General features: G+C 40.4%; 1 protein-coding gene across 3 annotated transcripts; it reads left to right on the forward strand.

Annotated features, from left to right (window-relative positions):
- Positions 1-7,173: 7,173 nt before the first annotated feature.
- On the forward strand, positions 7,174-21,139 carry snupn (snurportin 1). Of its 3 annotated transcripts, XM_061894602.1 has the most exons (10): positions 7,227-7,329; positions 10,114-10,223; positions 11,740-11,904; positions 12,000-12,192; positions 17,408-17,512; positions 17,605-17,701; positions 17,950-18,047; positions 18,182-18,259; positions 20,358-20,441; positions 20,544-21,139. In XM_061894602.1, exons 3-10 carry the CDS (start codon positions 11,747-11,749, stop codon positions 20,862-20,864), a joined length of 1,134 nt encoding a protein of 377 aa, XP_061750586.1. In that variant the 5' UTR covers positions 7,227-7,329; positions 10,114-10,223; positions 11,740-11,746; the 3' UTR covers positions 20,865-21,139. The 3 variants fall into 3 exon arrangements, with proteins under 3 accessions (XP_061750585.1, XP_061750587.1, XP_061750586.1); XM_061894601.1 differs by lacking the exon at positions 10,114-10,223 and having other exon boundaries at positions 7,174-7,329; XM_061894603.1 differs by lacking the exon at positions 10,114-10,223 and having other exon boundaries at positions 7,174-7,329; positions 20,361-20,441.
- The last annotated feature ends 1,970 nt before the right edge of the window (positions 21,140-23,109 follow it).

A 23,109-nucleotide genomic window follows, 5' to 3' on the forward strand; every position in this document is an offset into this window, starting at 1 on the left:
CAGACGCTCGCAGGGTCAATGCTGCCCCTAGCAGGAAACACCGAGTCATTGCAGGGACAAAGAGCTTTGCAGGGAAAGTTCAATAACAAAAACGTTTATTTAAAAAAAAAAAAAAAAAGGTAGACACATGCTTTTAGTCATCTTAAAGTCTTCTTTTTTTTTTTTATTTGTATTGTCCCAATTTATTTTTTATTTATAGCTACTATTACAGTTTTTTTGCATTACATTACATATTTTTGCTGGGTTTTTTTTTCGTTTACAATTTTTCTATTATAGTTTTATCCAACAATATGCATTTGGACACCCCCGTGTTTAAACAATATGTTTTAGCATGTTCAGATTGTTCTCAAGTTTAAAATTTTTTTATCATCCATCCATCTTCTTCCGCTTATCCGAGGTCGGGTTGCGGGGGCAGCAGCCTAAGCAGGGAAGCCCAGATTTCCCTCAACCCAGCCATTTCATCCAGGTCTTTCCGGGGGATCCCGAGGCGTTCCCAAGCCAGCCGGTAGACATAGTCTACCCAACGTGTCTTGGGTCTTCCCCGTGGCGTCCTACCGGTTGGACGTGCCCTAAACACCTCCCTAGGGAGGCGTTTGGGTGGCATCCTGACCAGATGCCCGAGCCACCTCATCTGGCTCCTCTCGATGTAGAGGAACAGCGGCTTTACTTTGAGCCCCTCCTGGATGGCAGAGCTTCTCACCCTATCTCTAAGGGAGGCCCCGCCACCCGGCGGAGGAAACTCATTTTGGCCGCTTTAAACCCGTGATCTTGTCCTTTCGGGCATGACCCAAAGCTCATGACCATAGGTGAGGATGGGAACGTAGATCGACCGGTAAATTGAGAGCTTTGCCTTCCGGCTAGGCTCCTTCTTCACCACAACGGATCGATACAACATCCGCATTACTGAAGACGCCCCACCAATCCGCCTGTCGATCTCCCCATCCACTCTTCCCTCACTCGTGAACAAGACTCCTAGGTACTTGAACTCCTACACTTGGGACAGGGTCTCCTCCCCAACCCGGAAGTGGCACTCCACCCTTTTCCGGGCGAGAACCATGGACTCGGACTTGGAGGTGCTGATTCTCATTCCGGTCGCTTCACACTCGGCTGCGAACCGATCCAGTGAGAGCTGAAGATCCCGGCCAGATGAAGCCATCAGGACCACATCATCTGCAAAAAGAAGAGACCTGATCCCGCGGCCACCCAACCGGAACACCTTAACACCTTGACTGCAAATAGAAATTTTGTCCATAAAAGTTATGAACAGAATCGGTGACAAAGGGCAGCCTTGGCGGAGTCCAACCCTCACTGGAAACGTGTCCGACTTACTGCCGGTTTGAGTACCAAGCTCTGACACTGATCGTACAGGGAACGAACCGCTCCAATTAGACAGTCCGATACCCCATACTCTCTGAGCACTCCCCACAGGACTTCCCGAGGGACACGGTCGAATGCCTTCTCCAAGTCCACAAAGCACATGTGGACTGGTTGGGCAAACTCCCATGCACCCTCAAGGACCCTGCCGAGAGTATAGAGCTGGTCCACAGTTCCACGACCAGGACGAAAACCACACTGTTCCTCCTGAATCCGAGGTTTGACTATCCGGCATAGCCTCCTCTCCAGTACACCTGAATAAACCTTAACAGGAAGGCTGAGGAGTGTGATACCACGATAGTTGGAACACACCCTCCGGTCCCCCTTCTTAAAGAGAGGGACCAGCACCCCGGTCTGCCAATCCCGAGGTACCGCTCCCGATGTCCACGCGATGCTGCAGAGTCTTGTCCAGCACCTCCCTCGTGACATGTTCAAAGTTCTTCCGGAGGTGGGAATTGAAACTCTCTCTGACAGGAGACTCTGCCAGACGTTCCCAGCAAACCCTCACAATGCGCTTGGGCCTGCCAGGTCTGTCCGGCATCCTACCCCATCATCGCAGCCAACTCACCACCAGGGGGTGATCGGTAGAAAGCTCTGCCCCTCTCTTCACCCGAGTGTCCAAAACATGAGGCCGCAAATCCGATGACACAACTACAAAGTTGATCATGGAACTGCGGCCTAGGGTGTCCTGGTGCCAAGTGCACATATGGACACCCTTATGTTTAAACATGGTGTTTGTTATGGACAATCTGTGACGAGCACTAAAGTCCAATAAAAAAACAGCACTTGAGTTTAGATCGGAGCGGCCATTCTTCCCAATCAAGCCTCTCTAGGTTTCACTGTCATTGCCAACATGAGCGTTGAAGTCTCCCAGTAGGACAAGGGAATCACCCGGGGGAGCACTTTCCAGTACTCCCTCGAGTGTACCCAAAAAGGGTGGGTACTCTGAACTGCTGTTTGGTGCGTAAGCACAAACAACAGTCAGGACCCGTCCCCCCACCCGAAGGCGGAGGGAAGCTACCCTCTCGTCCACTGGGTTGACCTCCAACATGCAGGCTTTGAGCCGGGGGGCAACAAGAATTGCCACCCCAGCCCGTCGCCTCTCACTGCCGGCAACGCCAGAGTGAAAGAGAGTCCACTCCCTCTCGAGAGAACTGGTTCCAGAGCCCTTGTTGTGCGTCGAGGTAAGTCCGACTATATCCAGCCGGAACTTCCCTACTTCGCACACTAGCTCAGGCTCCTTCCCCCCCAGTGAGGTGACGTTCCACCTCCCAAGAGCTAGCTTATGTAGCCAAAGATCGGATCGCCAAGTGCCCTGCCCTCGGCTGCCGCCCAATTCACAATGCACCCAACCTCTATGGCCCCTCATTTGAGTCGTGAGCCCATTAGAGGGATGACCCACGTTGCCTCTTCGGCTGTGCCCGGACGGGCCCCATGGGAACAGGCCCGGCCACCAGCCGCTCGCCATTGTGCCCCAACTCCAGTCCTGGCTCCAGAGGGGGGCCCCGGTGACCCGCGTCCGGGCGAGGGAAATCTGAGTCCATTTTGTTGTGTATCCATAGAAGTCTTCAAGCTGCTCTTTGTCTGATCCCTCACCTAGGACCTGTTTGTCTTGGGAAACCCTACCAGGGGGCATGAAAGCCCCCAGATAATATAGCCCCTACAATCAAAAAATGTATGCATCGCATGCAAATTTTCTGTAAACATTGAAAGAACAAATACAATTAGTAAGAAAAAATGAAGTGTTTTAATAGTACACTTTGCTTCCAGGCTTTTTGCGTGCCACATAAAACAATATGATGGGCCAAAACTGGCCCCTGGGCCTTGAGTTTGACACCTGTGCTCTAGCTCAACTTCAGATCAAAGTGTCCATATAAAATTAGCATTATTATTTTCTATTTTTTTTTGTGCACTTTTTGTAAAAGAAAGCCCTATATGATTTGAACATAAGTAGGTACAATAATCTAATAACATTGGTTTTGATTAATTATTATTTTTTGAGCGAAAAAAATAAAATAAAATCACACTAAAATTTACGGGCTCTTTCATGTATTTATTTTAGTTTAGTTTACTTGCTGGGGTAAAAAAAAAAAATGGTGTATTTTGACAACTTCTGTCTGAAAATAAGTAAACAAATGCCTAAAAAATTTTTTAAAAATCTTTGGAATCCAAAAAGGCCCCTCTGACTCATAAAACTGTTGAAAATTCATCTTTTTTTACATTTTGGCCCCTGGGCCTTGAGTTTGACACCTGTGCTCTTGATCAACTTCATATCTATTCGTCCATATACAATTACCATTTTTTTTTCTTCTTTTATTTTTTATGCACTTTTTGTGAAAGAATGTCCTGTCTTTTAATGGCAAACACACAAAATATTCAAAAAAGGCATACATCTTTTATTTATTTTTTCGCTCTTTTTAGACTTTTTATTTTTATTCTGTTATTTTCTATTTTATTATTTATATCATTACTGCTGTTATTGTCTCAATATTATGTTTCTATTCATTTATTAATGTATTATTTATTTAGTATTTTTTACATATGTTTAAAAGTATGTTTTGTACAATTTTTAGATGGCGTTAATTAGTTATACTCCCGTGTGGGCCCCTCAAAGGTGGTGTTTTTCCCTCAATCGTTAGTGCCGTGTGCAATGTTTTGTTATTGTCAACAGTGTTTTTTTCTCTTCTTTCTTTTTCTTTTTTTTTTTTTGTCACACAGTTTGTGTTGCCACTTGCCTGAAAAGTGCTGTATAAATAAAGATGAGTTAAATTAGAAGAAAAAAAAATGCATTTTTATTGTAAATGTGTACACTTGTGTTTTGAGACATTGGTGAGATTTTATTTTTGTTATTATTTGCCTTGTATTGTTCTTGATTTTTTTAAATCCTTGTTTTATTCCTCACCCATGTATATACCAGCTAAATTTTTTAATGCGTGTTTTTCCACTTCAATTTTTTTCTTTTTTAAATTTTACTTCTGTTAAGCATGCTGTTTTTAAAAATATCTATTAATACATACATACAAAAAAATTGCATAGAGTATTAATAAATTGAGTGTCGTCATGAACAAGCATTCATGGAGCCCTGGCTATATGAAAGTTCGGTCTCCCTGGATGGATTCCGCTCGTCCACACCGACTGGACGTTGGCCGAGAGCTAGTGGGCAGCCGAGGATGGAGTCTGCGCTCTTGGCCATTGTGGTGTACCGTAAGTGTTTCTTAAAATGGTGTTTTTTGTTTTGTTATTTTTTTTCTGTTTGTCGATGCATGGTGCAATAAATTTATTAACTTAATAAATTATGCAGCTGAGATAGGCTCCAGCGACCCCCCGCGACCCCGAAAGGGACAAGCGGTAGAAAGTAGATGGATGGATGGATTATTAACTCTTTATTGTATGTTGCCCTTTTTTTTGCTGCAGCTGTTACATTTACTGTAATATTGTACATGGTAATTGGGATTTGTTATATATTGTCTACCGTATTTCCTTGAATTGCCGCCAGGGCGCTAATTAATTTAAAACCTCTTCTCCCTCCTGTGCTTACTAAAGGCATGCGGTAAAAGTAAGCATGCGCTAATTATTTTAAAACCTCTTCTCGCTCCGGCACTTACCAAAGGCATGCAGTAAAAATTTGAGTGTGATGTAAGCTTGGCCCTTAAATCCTACTGAATAGCTCTTAATCTTCTTCCCTTTATGCGATTTCAAATTAGCAGTATTGAAATCAGCCTCCTCCATTTTGAAAATGATGACCGGGGAAGTGTCACTCGTGACATCACGAGTTTGACTAATTAATACTAAGCATGTGCTAACTATTTTGCGAAGCGAGTTTGACCCGGCAGTAATTCAAGGCAGGCGCATACTATATGCCCTGCGGCAATTCAAAGAAATACAGTATGTTATATAATAATATAATATAATATATCAGTATATACTATAAACTGTACATATAATATGTATATATTACATGTATGTTATATTGCTACTATGGTAAAAAAAAATTCTACTTTATACCTTTTGTTTTCGCCCTCTTTTTGTGCCATTGTGTGCATTATCCTTTCTATCCTTTGTAACTGTGCTACTGGAACAATTTCCCTTGTGGATCATTAAAGTTTGTCTAAGTATGTGCGCAATATGTATTATTTATTGCTCAGTTTTGAGGTTTTCGTTGTGTTCCACTTTTGTAGCTGTATGTAAAAACGGTGCCGCTGCAGCTGGTTCATCAGCTTGTGGTCTTTTAAAGTCTTGTATGCCCTTTCTCTTCTTTAACCTCTAAAGCAGGGGTCACCAACGCGGTGCCCGCGGGTACCAGGTAGCCCGTAAGGACCAGATGAGTCGCCCGCTGGCCTGTTCTAAAAATAGCTAAAATATCAGCACTTACCAGTGAGCTGCCTCTATTTTTTAAATTGTATATATTTACAAGCAAGCTGGTCTCGCTTTGCTCGACATTTTTAATTCTAAGAGAGACAAACCTCAAATAGAATTTGAAAATCCCCAAAAATATTTTAAAGACTTGGTCTTCACTTGTTTAAATTAAATTCATTAATTTTTTCACTTTGAATTATAACTTTCAGAAAGAGAATTTTAGAGAAAAAATACAACCTTAAAAATGATTTTAGGATTTTTAAACACATCTACCTTTTTACCTTTTAAATTATTTCCTCTTCTTTCCTGACCATTTAAATCAATGTTCAAGTAAATTTTTTATTTTTTATTTTAAAGAAAAATAAATACATTTTAATTTAATTCTTCATTTTAGCTACTGTTTTTTTCGACGAAGAATATTTCTGAAATATTTCTTCAAACTTATTATGATTAAAATTAAAAAAAATATTCTGGCAAATCTAGAAAATCTTTAGAATCAAATATAAATCTTATTTCAAAGTCTTTTGAATTTCTTTTAAAAATGTTCTGGAAAATCTAGAAGAAATAATGATTTGTCTTTGTTAGAAATATAGCTTGGTCAAATTTGTTGTATATTCTAAGAAAACGCAGATTGGATTCAAACCTATTTAAAACATGTCATCAAAATTCTAAAATTAATCTTAATCAGGAAAAATTACGAATGATGTTCCATAGATTATTTTTTTTATTTTTTCAAAAATATTCGAATTAGCCAGTTTTTCTTTTCTTTTTTTCGGTTGAATTTTGAATTTTAAAGAATCGAAATTGGAGATAAACTATGTTCCAGAATTTCATTTAAAAAATGTTCCTGTTTTCGCCACTTTTAAACCGTTCAATTAAGTGTTTTTTTTCATCATTTATTCTCTACAAAAAAACCTTCCTTCCTAAAAGGAAAAAAAATGTACGACGGAACAACAGACAGAAATACCCATTTTTTATATATATTTATATATAGATCTATTTATTAAAGGTACATTGAGCAAATTGGCTATTTCTGTCAATTTATTGAAGTGTGTATCAAACTGGTAGCCCTTCGCATTAATCAGTACCCAATAAGTAGCTCTTGGTTTCAAAAAGGTTGGTGACCCCTGCTCTAAAGGCTCCCTTGTTTTCATGTGACGTTTACTCTTGTGGACTTTTTGTTTCTGAACGGCAACCACATAATTCCTCCATTGAGAGGTAAATCTATCCAATAAAACAGCCAAATTATCAGAGAAAAATAGCAAAACAGTGAAATGTTGTGAGAAAAAGATGAAATGTTGATAAAGCTAACAATTGGCACGCAACTTTCTTATTAATCTTTTGACAAAATAAAATGTATATAAAAGCAGTCTTCGGTTTTCCATCCTATTAAATGTGAATATAGAGATGATGAAAAATAATATTTTTCAAAGTGTGTGTTGTCCTCCATTACATTTGCTCATCACAAGCTTGTAACAGAGCGCTACCAAAACTCCGGGATAGTTTCCGGCCGGTCGGCCAACAACATAAAGTCACACAACATTTGGAAGTAGGGCATGTGTGACGTCAGAGCCGCCTTCGTCTCCCTCGATGTCCAAGGTAACAGTAAAGATGTAATATTATCGTTATTTATCACGTCACAAGTGACTACATGGTGATCAGTTCGTCACATATAATGGCGTTGAACTGTTCGGTTTTGCGGCCAGGGGGGTAGAATCGTATACGCGGTTAGCGACTGTTTGGCCCACAACGTGCTAGCAGCGTTAGCCGCACCGCAGCTAATGTGATAAATAGCTAGTCTAATGGCAACAAGCTCATTTTGTTTTCAAACGATTCCTTACTGTCAAACTTCAGCAATGCTCTTATTGCATCATGGCTAAGTGTTTAGATTATACATTGGAATTGTAAGGGAATATGCTGGCCAACAAAAGTTATTTTATAAGCCCACAAGTGTAAAAAGAATGCATACTACGGTGGCCGACACGGGTCAGTGCGCAGCCACGTCCAAATGCTCCGTAGGCAGAAATGATCCAACATTCACACCGAGGACCAGAAAACAAATGCTACAAAAATTGTTGAGTGATATGGCTGGTAATTCCATCCATCCGTCCATTCATCCATCCATCCATCTTCCGCTTATCCGAGGTCGAGTCGCGGGGGCAGCAGCCTAAGCAGTGAAGCCCAGACTTCCCTCTCTCCAGCCAATTCGTCCAGCTCTTTCCGAGGGATCCCGAGGCGTTCCTAAGCCATAGTCCCGCTGCAGTTTTGGATCCGCTTTGGACTGGACTCTCGTGGCTGTGTTGGATCCACTATGGATTGAACTTTCACAGTATCATGTTGGACCCGCTCGACATCCATTGCTTTCGTCCTCTCCAAGGTTCTCATAGTCATCATTGTCACCGACGTCCCACTGGGTCATCAATGTCACTGACGTTCCACTGAGTGTGAGTTTTCCTTGCCCTTATGTGGGCCTACCGAGGATGTCGTAGTGGTTTGTGTTGTGGTTTGTGCAGCTCTTTGAGACACTAGTGATTTAGGGCTATATAAGTAAACATTGATTGATTGATAGTCTTCCCAACATGTCCTGGGTCTTCCCGTGGCCTCCTACCGGTTGGACGTGCCCTAAACACCTCCCTAGGGAGGCGTTCGGGTGGCATCCTGACCAGATGCCCAAGCCACCTCATCTGGCTCCTTTCGATGTGGAGGAGCAGCGGCTTTACTTTGAGTTCCTCCCGGATGGCAGAGCTTCTCACCCTATCTCTAAGGGAGAGCCCCGCCACCCGGCGAAGGAAACTCATTACGGCCGCTTGCACCCGTGATCTTGTCTTTTCGGGCATGACCCAAAGCTCATGACCATAGGTGAGGATGGGAACGTAGAACGACTGGTAAATTGAGAGCTTTGCCTTCCGGCTCAGCTCCTTCTTCACCACAACGGATCGGTACAACGTCCGCATTACTGAAGACGCCGCACCGATCCGCCTGTCATCTCACGATCCACTCTTCCCCCACTCGTGAACAAGACTCCTAGGTACTTGAACTCCTCCACTTGGGACAGGGTGTCCTCCCCAACCCGGAGATGGCACTCCACCCTTTTCCGGGCGAGAACCATGTACTTGGACTTTGAGGTGCTGATTCTCATTCCGGTCGCTCCACACTCTGCTGCGAACCGATCCAGTGAGAGCTGAAGATCCCGGCCAGATAAAGCCATCAGGACCACATCATCTGCAAAAAGCAGAGACCTAATCCCGCGGCCACCAAACCGGAACCCCTTAACGCCTTGACTGCGCCTAGAATTTCTGTTCATAAAAGTTATGAACAGAATCGGTGACAAAGGACAGCCTTGGCGGAGTCCAACCCTCACTGGAAACGTGTCCGACTTACTGCTAGCAATGCGGACCAAGCTCTGACACTGATCATACAGGGAGCTGACCGCCACAATAAGACACCATATACACCATACTCTCTGAGCACTCCCCACAGGACTTCCGGAGGGACACGGTCGAATGCCTTCTCCAAGTCCACAAAGCACATGTAGACTGGTTGGGCAAACTCCCATGCACCCTCAAGAACCCTGCCGAGAGCATAGAGCTGGTCCACAGTTCCAAGACCAGGACGAAAACCACACTGTTCCTCCTGAATCCGAGGTTTGACTATCCGGCGTAGCCTCCTCTCCAGTTCACCTGAATAAACCTTACCGGGAAGGCTGAGGAGTGTGATCCCACGATAGTTAGAACACACTCTCCGGTCCCCCTTCTTAAAAATACTGCAATCACGTAAATGTTCCAGGATCAAAATTCAAATGGAAAAGAAAACTGCTACAAAAAAGGGTTGAGTGATATGGCTGGTAACTGTTGTACGATATAATTTGATTGATTGAGAAGTTTATTGACATCTTAAGGCCTACTGAAATGAGATTTTCTCATTAAAACGGGGATAGCAAGTCCATTCTATGTGTCATACTTGATAATTTTGCGATATTGCCATATTTTTGCTGAAAGGATTTAGTACAGAAAATCGACGATAAAGTTCGCAACTTTTGGTCGCTCTTAAAAAAGCCCTGACATTCCCAGAAGTAGTGCGCGTGACGTCACAGATTGTTGGACTCCTCACATCCACCCATTGATTACAATCATGGACGCCAGCAGCTCAAGCGATTCTGACCGAGAAAGCGACAATTTCCCCATTAATTGGAGCGAGGATGAAAGATTCGTGTTTGAGGATATTGATAGCGACGGACTAGAAGAAAAAAAAAAGCGACAGCTCCGGGCGACGGCAGTGTGAGCGTTTCAGATGTAATTAGACACATGTACTAGTATAATTCTGGAAGATCCCTTATCTGCTTATTGTTTTAATAGTGTTTTAGTGAGATTTCAAAAATTGTAGACATACCTCGAGATCGGATGGCTGCTTTGAACACACTGTGTCTCAGAGAGAAGCCGAGGAGCCAAGCTCACAGCTGCTACAGAACGACGAATAATCCACGGATGTCTTCGGTAAGATATATATTACAACTTTACCGTCCTAAAACATGCTGGTTGACGTAGAGAAAACATGTTCGCTTGACCGCTCTGCTTTCACAACAAACAAAGAAGCGCCGGCTTGGTCTCAGTGCTAAACACAGCTGGAATCCACCGTTTTCCACCAACAGCATTGTTCTTTATAGTCTCCATTATTAAATGAACAAATTGCAAAAGATTCAGCAACACAGATGTCCAAAATACTGTGTAATTATACGGTTAAAGCAGACGACTTTTAGCTGTGTGTGTGCGCAGCGCTAATATTTTTCCACAGTCCGTGACGTCCCGTGTATACGTCATCATTCCGCGACGTTTTCAACAAGAAACTCCCGGGAAATTTAAAATTGCAATTTAGTAAACTAAAAAGACCGTATTGGCATGTGTTGCAATGTTAATGCAGTATTTCATCATTGATATATAAACTATCAGACTGCGTGGTCGGTAGTAGTGGGTTTCAGTAGGTCTTTAAAGAATTGAATCCATTTAATGTTTTAAAAAGGCAAACAGATGCCACAAAAAGCCAAAAGGCTTGTTTCCAATGTGGTCCATTAAATATTCATCACATTTGATACATTCAATAATAAAATATATATAACTTGTAACATGTATATAAAAATTTACGTAAAAAAAAATGGATACATTATGTACATATACACAGTACACATGTCAGGTGATTTGAAAAATATCCATCCATCCATTTCTAGCGCTTGTCCCACTCGGGGTTGCGGGGGGGTCGCTGGAGCCTATCTCAGCTGCATTCGGGCGGAAGGCGGGTACACCCTGGACAAGTCAGCACAGGGCCAACACAGATAGACAACGTTCATATTCCCACATTAGGCCCAATTTAGTGTTGCCAATCAGGTGCATGTTTTTGGCGGTGGGAGGAAGCCGGAGTACCCGGAGGGAACCCACGCAGTATGTACAAAAAATGGGGTGGGGGGCTAAATCGTTGTATGAGGCCTGCGAAAGCCTGGAAAAATGTGTGTTAAAAAATACTTCATTTTTTTACGAAATGAAAATAGTTATTTTTCAATTTTGACAGGAAAAAATGCCTATCTTTTAAACGTTATTATCAAATAATGCCAAATATTACATTATTATATCATGTGTTACAAAAATAGGTTAGTAAAAATAAACAGTTGAATATTTGTCACTTTTACATGTGTAAAAATATGAAGTTATTACTGGTACACATTTATATCTATGCTGTCAAATGATGTATTTTAAAAAAAATCTGATATATTTGAATTTTGATTAATCACAGGTTATAGCCCGCATGCATAATTGTATTTGATTTGATAAAAGTGGCCCTCTGAAGGCAGCTATCACTGCAATGTGGCTCTCAGTGAAAAAACTAGTTTGACACCCCTGGCCTAGGATGTAGGGAGGTATTTTATTGCTAACTGTACAGCTCCAGGGACATTCCAGTTCAGAGGTTGTACAGTAGTTCTATCCTACTGTATGATAAGTCCTTGTATGTGTTGACTCTCAGACTCCCCATGGATGACCTGACCCGAGCCCTCTCGGCCAGCTTCGCTGTGTCCAAGGAGCCCAACAGCACGGCCGCCCCGCACCCTCGTCTGTCCCAGTACAAGCGCAAGTACAGCGTGTTGGAGCAAAGTGAGCGACGCCGGCGCTTCCTTGAACTGCAGAAAATGTACAAACTCTCAATTCTTGTATTTCGTCTGAAAACGTCAACACAATGTAACATGTTTTTTTGTTTGTTTGTTTGTTTGTGTTAATCAATCTCAGCAAAAGATTAAACTACGTCAATCATGTGCGGCGACTGGCCAACGGCGACTGGGCGGGCTCGGACAGCGATGGGGAGCAGGACATGGAGAACCAGCAGCAGGAGAAGGAGGGGAAAGGCGAGCAAGATGTCAAAGCAGATGAAGAGGAGATGGAGATTGAGAGACGAAAGCTGCCAAAGCATTACGCTAACCAGGTCAGAAAAAAAGGTCCACGCAAAAATGTCTTTGCAAGTTGCATATCGGTGCATACATTCCAAACATTTTTTGTCTAAATCAAAATAAATACTTAAATATCTGCTTGACTTATGATTTTACAGCAAACTACCCATCAAATCGATAAAAATGACAATACATTTTACGGTGTTCTTTACAACATATTACTGTAAACTGAAAAGAAAATGCAATTTTTTTGCGTTAAAATTTTGTTGACTAAGTTGCCAATTTTTTACTGTAAAATCTTGTTTTTAATGGAGTATTACTATAAATGGAAAGACAGTACTTTTTTCTTTTTTTTTTACGGTAGAAAAACTGGCAGATAAGTTGCCAGAATAAAAAAAATACTTGTACTGTTTTTCCATTAACAATATAATGTTGTAAAAACCAATGTCAATTTAATAGTAAAATTCTGGCAACTAAGCTGCTAGCTTTTTCCGTAAAAAAAAATCAAAACATAACAGTGGTATTGTTTTTATATTTACCGTAAAATGTTGTAAGAAATAAAAACACTATTTTACTGTCAAATTTTGTAAATGTAAAGTTTTTACTGTAGAATTGACAGTCTACTTGAAAAAACTAAATAAAAGATATATATATATATATATATATATATATATATATATATATATATATATATATATATATATAAAATATGTGTGTGTATATATACATATGTATGTATGTACGTGTGTGTATATATGTATGTGTGTGTATATATATATATATATATATATATATGTGTGAGTGTGTGTATATATGTATGTATATATGTATATATATATATACATATACATATATATATATATATGTGTGTGTGTGTATATATATCAATCAATCAATCAATGTTTACTTATATAGCCCTAAATCACTAGTGTCTCAAAGGGCTGCACAAACCACTACGACATCCTCGGTAGGCCCACATAAGGGCAAGGAAAACTCACACCCAGTGGGACATCGGTGACAATAATGACTATGAGAACCTTAGAGAGGAGGAAAGCAATGGATGTCGAGCGGGTCTAACATGATACTGTGAAAGTTCAATCCACAATGGATCCAACACAGTCGCGAGAGTCCAGTCCAAAGCGGATCCAACTCAGCAGCGAGAGTCCCGTTCACAGCGGAGCCAGCAGGAAACCATCCCAAGCGGAGGCGGATCAGCAGCGCAGAGATGTCCCCAGCCGATACACAGGCAAGCAGTACATGGCCACCGGATCGGACCGGACCCCCTCCACAGGGGAGAGTGGGACATAGAAGAAAAAGAAAAGAAACAGCAGATCAACTGGTCTAAAAAGGGAGTCTATTTAAAGGCTACAGTATACAAATGAGTTTTAAGGTGAGACTTAAATGCTTCTACTGAGGTGGCATCTCGAACTGTTACCGGGAGGGCATTCCAGAGTACTGGAGCCCGAACGGAAAACGCTCTATAGCCCGCAGACTTTTTTTGGGCTTTGGGAATCACTAACAAGCCGGAGTCCTTTGAACGCAGATTTCTTGCCGGGACATATGGTACAATACAATCGGCAAGATAGGATGGAGCTAGACCGTGTAGTATTTTATACGTAAGTAGTAAAACCTTAAAGTCACATCTTAAGTGCACAGGAAGCCAGTGCAGGTGAGCCAGTACAGGCGTAATGTGATCAAACTTTCTTGTTCTTGTCAAAAGTATAGCAGCGGCATTTTGTACCAACTGTAATCTTTTAATGCTAGACATGGGGAGACCCGAAAATAATACGTTACAGTAGTCGAGGCGAGACGTAACAAACGCATGGATAATGATCTCAGCGTCTTTAGTGGACAGAATGGAGCGAATTTTAGCGATATTACGGAGATGAAAGAAGGCCGTTTTAGTAACGCTTTTAATGTGTGCCTCAAAGGAGAGAGTTGGGTCGAAGATAATACCCAGATTCTTTACCGTGTCGCCTTGTTTAATTGTTTGGTTGTCAAATGTTAGAGTTGTATTATTAAATAGAGTTCGGTGTCTAGCAGGACCGATAATCAGCATTTCCGTTTTTTTGGCGTTGAGTTGCAAAAAGTTAGCGGACATCCATTGTTTAATTTCATTAAGACACGCCTCCAGCTGACTACAATCCGGCGTGTTGGTCAGCTTTAGGGGCATGTAGAGTTGGGTGTCATCAGCATAACAGTGAAAGCTAACACCGTATTTGCGTATGATGTCACCTAGCGGCAGCATGTAGATGCTGAAGAGTGCAGGGCCAAGGACCGAACCCTGGGGAACTCCACACGTTACCTTAACGTAGTCCGAGGTCACATTGTTATGGGAGACACACTGCATCCTATCAGTAAGATAAGAGTTAAACCAAGACAGGGCTAAGTCTGACATACCAATTCGTGTTTTGATACGTTCTAATAAAATATTATGATCGACGGTATCGAAAGCAGCGCTAAGATCGAGGAGCAGCAACATAGATGACGCATCAGAATCCATCGTTAGCAATAGATCATTAGTCATTTTTGCGAGGGCTGTCTCCGTCGAGTGATTTGCCCTGAAACCGGATTGAAAGGTTTCACATAGATTGTTAGACGCTAAGTGTTCATTTAACTGCTCCGCAACAATTTTTTCGAGGATTTTTGAAATAAAGGGAAGGTGAGACACCGGTCGGTAGTTTACCATGAGGTCAGGATCGAGGTTAGGTCTTTTAAGAAGAGGATGAATAACCGCTTTTTTGAATGCTAGGGGAACAGTGCCCGAGGAAAGTGATAAGTTTATAATATTTAGCACTGATGGACCTAATAATACAAAGAGCTCCTTGATCAGTTTCCCAGGAAGAGGGTCAAGTAAACATGTTGTTTGTTTTATTCCATTTACACGTTGTAACAATTCCTCTAATGTTATTTCCTCAAAACGAGAGAAACTATTTTGGAGGGCAGTATCCGCCGTATATACAATCGTGTCAGTGTTAATCGAACCCCGTTGTAGCTGGGACGCATTGTCTTTAATCTCCTTTCTAATGACTTCAATTTTCTTACTAAAGAATTGCATAAAGTCATCAGCTGAGTGGGTGGGGCTACTGGAAGGAGTCCCTTGTTGGGTTAGCGATGCTACCGTACTAAACAAAAATTTAGGATCGTTTTTATTACGGTGGATGAGATTTGAGTAATAATTAGCTTTAGCTAAGGTAAGCATGTGTTTATAAGTTATTAAACCATCACTCCATGCTTGATGGTGCACCTCAAGTTTAGTCGTGCGCCGTTTGCGTTCCAGCTTTCTGCATAATAATTTCTGAGCTCTAGTTTCTTCTGTAAACCACGGGGTGCGCTTTTTTGGAGCCTTTTTTAACTTTAGCGGTGCTATGTTATCAATGGTTTCGCGCAGGGCGTCGTTAAAGTTGTTAGTGAGGTTATCAATAGAGCCCACATACTTTGGGAATGGTGCCATTACCGAGGGCAGTAGGTCAGCAAGAGTTGTCGTTGTGGCCGTATTAATGTTGCGGCTGCTATAGCAGTTATTATTATTATTAGTTTGATGAACATGCGTCTGAACCTCAAATTTTATAAGGTAATGATCGGACAATACTTTAGTATACGGGAGTATCGTAACTTTGGAAGCGGTGATACCCCTGACAAGCACTAGGTCTATCGTATTACCGTTGCGATGCGTGGGTTCATTTATTATTTGTGTGAGACCACAGCTATCAATTATAGTCTGGAGCGCTACGCACGGTGGGTCCGATGGGGTATTCATATGGATATTAAAGTCCCCCATTATGATTATATTATCGGCGTGTGTCACTAGATCAGCAACGAACTCTGAGAATTCATTGATAAAGTCCGAACAGGGCCCTGGGGGGCGGTAGATAACAGCCAGGTGTAAAGGCAGCGGTGTGACAGACCTCATAGTAAGCACCTCAAACGATTTATATTTATTATTTATGTTAGGACTAAGGTTAAAGTTTTCGTTGTATATTAGTGCGACCCCCCCACCCCTTTTAAGCGGACGGGCAATATGCGCATGTGTAAAGTTAGGAGGACATGCCTCATTTAGCGCAAAAAAGTCGTTTGGTTTAAGCCAGGTTTCACTGAGACCGATGACGTTAAGATTGTTGTCTCTGATGATATCATTAACTAATAACGTTTTGGGAGACAATGATCTTATGTTTAAAAAACCTATATTATAGGTAGTGGGCTGTTTTAGGGAATTTTTGATCAAATTATCCGTAGTAGCAATATTAATAATGTTGTGTTTATTATGCCCAGTGCATTCAGTATAATTACGACCATATCTAGGAATTGATACGACGGGAATGTTCCGATTGTTTGATTGTTGCTTTGATAAACTGCACGCATCATGGTTAGTCTCCTCAGTAACGGGGATTTTCCGATTGTTTGTTTGTTGCTTTGATAAACTGCACGCATCATAGTTAGCCACCTCAGTAAAACACATGTCCAACTCTGAAACACTCAAAGCAGAAAAAACTTGTTCTAATTTAACTGACTCCTTACCCAGACCAGTATATATATATATATATATCTGTATATATATATAATATATATATATATATATATACTGTGTGTGTATATATATATATATACACACACACATATTATATATATCTATATATATGTATATATATATGTATTGTGTGTGTATGTAATTAATGATAATGAAATCCAGAGGCCAATTCATATTTTGTTCGCTGTTACAAGCAGGCCTCTGATGGCAGCCATAACTGCGATGTGGCCCTCAACAAAAACGAGTTTGACATCCCTGCTTTATTGTAATGCTTGAAGAAAGTCATTTGCTGGAAAAGACCAATTATAGAAATTAATTGGTGTCTTCATTATGAATGCTTTTTTTGGACACTGAATTTATGTAACATATTTTTTTGCGTTTGAGTTTTGTGAACTGATTTTTTTTTTTTACATCAAGTAATGCTGACAACTTAAATACTAAATTGTAGGCAAAAGTTGGGTGTTTAAAAAATCAGAAAAATTCAGCGCGTAAAAATTCAGTGCAAAAGGAAAATTTGTGTTTAAAATTCAGTGCAGAAAATTTCAGTATAAAGAAAATTGGTGCAGAAAAAATCACCCATCCATCCATCTTTAGGGTATTTAAATTGTATAGCGCTTTTCTACCTTAAAAGTACTCAAAGTGCTAGTCCAGCAGAGGGAGTGCTGCCCTTTATTTTGGTGACAAACAAGCCTCCTCATTGTTTGACTTCCTCTTCTCCTCAGCTGATGCTGTCAGAGTGGCTGGTGGATGTCCCGGCAGAGCTGGACTCTGATTGGCTGATGGTGGTCTGTCCCGTGGGGAAAAGATCCCTCATCGTTGCCTCCAAGGTAAGGGGGGAAACGTGCGTCACAACAAGATGACCACTTGGCTGAGCTGAGGAGCCACACAGGAAAGGGATGACCTGGGAATGTGTGTGCAGGGTTCCACTGCGGCGTACACGAAAAGCGGCTACTGTGTGAACCGCTTCCCCTCCCTGCTGCCTGGTGGGAACCGCCACAACTCGGCCATGGGAAAAGGTAGCAGCCTTTTTAAAACGAATAAATACACCCCAAAAAATTTTAATTTCCGTCTTTCTCAGAAACGTTGTGTGGAAATTCCCCCAGTTTGAGATTAAACGGCTGGTAATGCACCACCTGAATGTAATTTAGCCCACCAGAAATACCACAAATTGTAATCTTAGCGCCTCTGATGTTGAGCAAAATCCCACTTTTAAGTTCCTTCTGAGAGAAGAACAAAAGTCACATGATAGATGTCGTCCATGTAGATTACACCATCCTGGACTGTATTTACAGCGAGGTGGACAGGACCTTCTACATGCTGGACGTCATGTGCTGGAGAGGCCACCCGGTCTACGACTGCCCGGTGAGACGGCCTACCCGGATCCTGCGGGAATGTTTGTCTAATAGCTGAGTTAGCAGAGTCTGGAGCGCAGATGTTTTCTCTTGCCATGTTCCCTCTTCCTTTCGTGTTTACACGGCTTGTTTTCTCATCGACAGACTGATTTCCGCTTCTACTGGCTACAGTCCAAAATCCAGGAGACGGAAGGCCTGTCGGAGATCGCCAAACGGAACCCTGTGAGTTGTCTGGTTGCGGCAGTCCACATTGGATAAATAGAATGAACCTTAGAAGGTCCAATGTTTACTATTTTTAAAATGTTTCCTTCCACGATGTTTAATGCTTCCCAGTCACAATAGTAACTTAATAGAATAATCGTGATTCCTATTTGTAACGATTCTTAATCGATTAAAATTTGTATTTTTTATTATTATTTGTATTTGACTTTGTTAAAAATTTGGGAAGCATTTTATTAAACACAACCAGTTTTTTTAAAGTAATATACAAATTGATCAGAGCTGTTTATCTATTTAATGGAGGAATGTAGTTAATCATAGAACGAGCATCAATTGTTATTAAAAAAGTATGGATTTTGAATCGGGAATCATTTTGAATTGAATCATTACTCCCAAGAATCAAATCGAATCGAATTGTGTGGGGCCCAAAGGTTCCCAGCACTAGTGTATAGTCCTTAAATGTCTATACTACGGCCCGTGAGACGTCATGGGTTTAATAAGGAACCTTACCCACAGGGAGATTACGGTCATTTTAATAGTCTAACAATTTTTTGCTGCTGTTATGTCGCCATCTTGTATAAAATGTGAGTAGTCCCGGTCAATGATTTTTAATTATAATGTGAATGAAAATATGCGTCGCAATTACTTATATGACCCAATGCCAACAACCTTCTATGGTCATGGTGTCTATCCATCTATCCATCTATCTATATATCCATCCATCCATCCTTTTCAATGTATATTTGCTGAAAACGATTTGCAAATCATTGTATTCTGTTTTTATTTACAAATTACTCAGCGTGCCAAGTTCACTGGTTTTGGGTTTTGTAAGTGTAACAAGTAAAAAAAAAAAAAAAGAATTAAACAAAACAATGTTATTTTTTACATTGTTATTAATATTTAAATGTATTATTGATATTGTTATTTTTTTTTACTAGCTGTGGTGTATTTGTTTATAATTGATATCTGTTTTTATTTTTTAACTATATTTAAAGTTGAGTTTTAGTTGGTAAATAATTTGGTAAGTAATCGTGATTACATTCCAGCCATCCGTCTGGCTCACCCTTTAGAGCAGTGGTTCTCAACCTTTTTTCAGTGATGTACCCCCTGTGAAAATGTTTTTAATTCAAGTACCCTCTAATCAGAGCAAAGCATTTTTGGTTGAAAAAAAGAGATAAAGAAGTAAAATACAGCACTATGTCATCAGTTTCTGATTTATTAAATTGTGTAACAGTGCAAAAATATTGCTCATTTGTAGTGGTGTTTCTTGAAGTATTTGGAAAAAAAGATATAAAAATAACTAAAAACTTGTTGAAAAATAAACAAGTGATTCAATTATAAATAAAGATTTCTACACATAGAAGTAATCATCAACTTAAAGAGCCCTCTTTGGGTATTGTAATAGAGATCCATCTGGATTCATGAACTTAATTCTAAAATTTTCTTCACAAAAAAAGAAATCTTTAACATCAATATTAATGGAACATGTCCACAAAAAATCTAGCTGTCAACAATGAATTGTTGCATTTCTTTTCATTTTATGAACATACATTCATATTTTGTTAAATAATTATTGAATAAATATAGTTATAAAGGATTTTTGAATTGGTGCTATTTTTAGAATATTTTTTAAAAATCTCACATACTCCTTGGCATACCTTCAAGTACCCCCAGGGGTACGCGTACCCCCATTTGAGAACCACTGCTTTAGAGCACAGCCGGCATTAAACATGCAAAAAATAGTTTTTCTCAGGTTTCTCAGTTTACATCTTCACAATTTGTACTAATTCGACTAACACTTTATTAAACACTTCTTACATATTCTTTATTTTTGCACCTTTAATTTAAGAGGTTATTAAGTATTTAATGTGATTTTAAAATTGTGTTTACATTGTTTGAGTGTTTTCCATGCTTGTGTTGACATTTCCTTTCCTTTATGCCTCGATAGCTAAGTGGATTATAATCATTTTTACATTTAATACAAAAACATCAATAATTACCGACATAAAACACTTATGTCGTAATACATTTTTCAGTCTGATGGCGTCCTCCTTGAACCAGGAAGTCGGCTGTTCGCTTAACAGTGCTTTGTTTGCTTCAGCAGTTCCGCTTCGTGAGCCTCCACAGCACAGACTGCACGGCTTCATCCATCCAGAAAGCTTTGGCGGCCGACTACAGCTTCAGCGTGAGAACTTTTGGACTCCTTCCTGTGTCCCACTGCACCAATTTTCGGATTGAAAATAAAAAGGTTTTTGGATTCATTGTGAACGTCCACTCTCTCCGCCAGGTGGACGGTCTTCTTTTCTACCACCGCCAGACTCACTACACCCCTGGCAGCACGCCGCTGGTGGGCTGGCTCCGCCCCTACATGGTCGGCGACATCCTGGGCATAGAGGTCCCCGGCGGGCCGCTCACCGCCAAGCCGGAGTACGCCGGCCACCAGCTCCAGCAGATCTTGGAGCACAAGAAGACCTCCAGCCAGGTGCGGCCGGCCAGTCGAGGCGGGGGCTACGAGCTGGAGCACCTGTCCACGCCCGACCGGGAACACGACCACGCCCCCGACTGCTTCAACCACAAACCCATCCAGGAGGCGCAGATGGAGAGCTGAGAGGCGACACGTGCTAGTGATGATTTTAATCAGGCACCACCCAGGACAGCCTCTGAGTGCATCATCATGTTTATATCACAAAACGACATTTAGTCATATACAACATATTTGCATTATAGAATATTAAATAACAAACTTATTCCAGTTTGTCAGAAAAAATAATTCAAAGCCTGTCACAGATTAGCACCAGAGTCACCAATGGAGTTGGTTGTGGACTTTTACAATTAAGTTTTTTTTTTTTTAATATAGTTCTAATAAAAGCTTTTTTAAAGGTTCCCTTTGTGCTCGTTTGTGTTATCGCCTTCTTCTCCAAAGCAGCATGTTCGCTTCACAGATCCTTGACTGAGGGGGAAAAAACAAAAGTGCTGATTGTGGAGAGCGAGAAGAGTGTACAGCATGTGCTTTTAGCAGAAATCCAGGTATTAGTCAGCAGCACACGTCGCTTTCCAAGAACTGAGCGCCTCCCGTTTGAACTCATTTGTGCTTGATACACAGCTCTCCCACGCTCTATCTCACACACATGCACTAATGTATGAGAACGTTTGGTCACAAGACTTTGTAGGAAGTGGATCAGTGCAACAAATGTGCTGTTAAAAACTTTAAGCGTTTTTTCAGCCTTCAAGACACAAAAACACCTAAAAAAAAAAAAGTTATATCTTTATGTGTTGACATATGTATTATAAACTGGCTTGGTGCTGTAAAATTAATTAGATAAATAGTCAATGTTAAACTGAATTTGCTTTTTAAAACATTCAAGCCCAAAATCACTCATTTAAAAATCGATGTGTGTGTGTGTATATATATATATATATATATACACATATACATATATATATATATATATACACAGTTATTTTAGTTATTTTTATGACATATTTAAATTGTAGATTGTCACTGAAGGCCGCAAATTTATGAATGAACACGTGTGGAATTATGTACTCAACAAAAAAAAGAGTAATATAATTGAAAACGTATTTTTATTCTAGTTTCTTCAAAATAGCCACCCTTTTCTCTGATTACAGTTTTGCACACTCTTGGCATTCTCTCGGTAAGCTTCATGAGGAAGTCACCTGAAATGGTTATTACTTCACAGTTGACGTAGTTTTGATGCCTTCAGTGACAATCTACAATGTAAATAGCCATGAAAAAAACACATTGAAATTAGATGGCATTTAAAAAAAGGGATAATTAATGCCTATAAAAAGAAAAACAATCTACAAACTGTTCATCAAAGTAAAAACAAAGGAAGTCGAACAAAGATATAGTTGGATGGACACAAATATATTATCCTTGAATATAAATTAAACTAAGATAGTGATGTTTGGTAATCGCAACATAACATCTGGACAGAAAATAAGTATTAATGTTAACACATTTAAATCGTAAATGACAATACATTTTTGGGAGTAATAATTGATAGTAAACTATCATGGAAACCCCGTGTCAGGCACATTAAAAGAAACATCTCCAAAAGCCTCTCAATTCTAAACAAACCAAAACTATACCCTAATGAAAATGCACGCCGCACTCTATGCTGCACCTTGCTACTCCCATACATTAGAGCTGGGCAAATATTTTGACTCGGGGGGCCACATTGAGAGAAAAAATGTGTCTGCAGGTCTAATTTGTATGTTTATTAATTATATACACACTTTCAGCTGTAAAAATCTGCTGCACAGTATGTGTTTGGGTCCCTTTTTTCCAGGAACACTAATACCAAATGTTGCAACGTCAGAGAGAGTTAAAAAAAAGTTATGAAAGACCACCTCAAAAAAAAATCTAATAGAATTTTACAGTTTTTTACTGAATGGGACACCCAAAATGTACATGAAAATAAAGAAAGTGGGATTTACAATATTAACTATGGACAATAAAACACTAAATATTAACATATGAACATCGCTCCTCTTTTACTCCTCAGACAAGCTCCTCCCTAGACATCTTTTACTATCAAGCAAAATATGAATGCAAAGGGTAATAAACACCTACAACATGATGTATTGTCACTTTTATGCAGAAATATGTTGTACAAATTTTCTTCCGCATCTGTTCTTGACACATGCGTTTCGGGCTGGCTGCTCTGAAAACAAACCCCGACCACTCTGCTTTGTTCCTGGTCTGAGCTGCTGTGACGTAGATCAGTGGTTCTCAACCTTTTTTCAGTGATGTACCCCCTCTGAACATTTTTTTAGTTCAAGTACCCTCTAATCAGAGCAAAGCATTTTTTGGTTAAAAAAAAGAGATA

Source organism: Nerophis ophidion, linkage group LG03, assembly GCF_033978795.1.
Source record: "Nerophis ophidion isolate RoL-2023_Sa linkage group LG03, RoL_Noph_v1.0, whole genome shotgun sequence".
Lineage (NCBI taxonomy): Eukaryota > Metazoa > Chordata > Actinopteri > Syngnathiformes > Syngnathidae > Nerophis > Nerophis ophidion.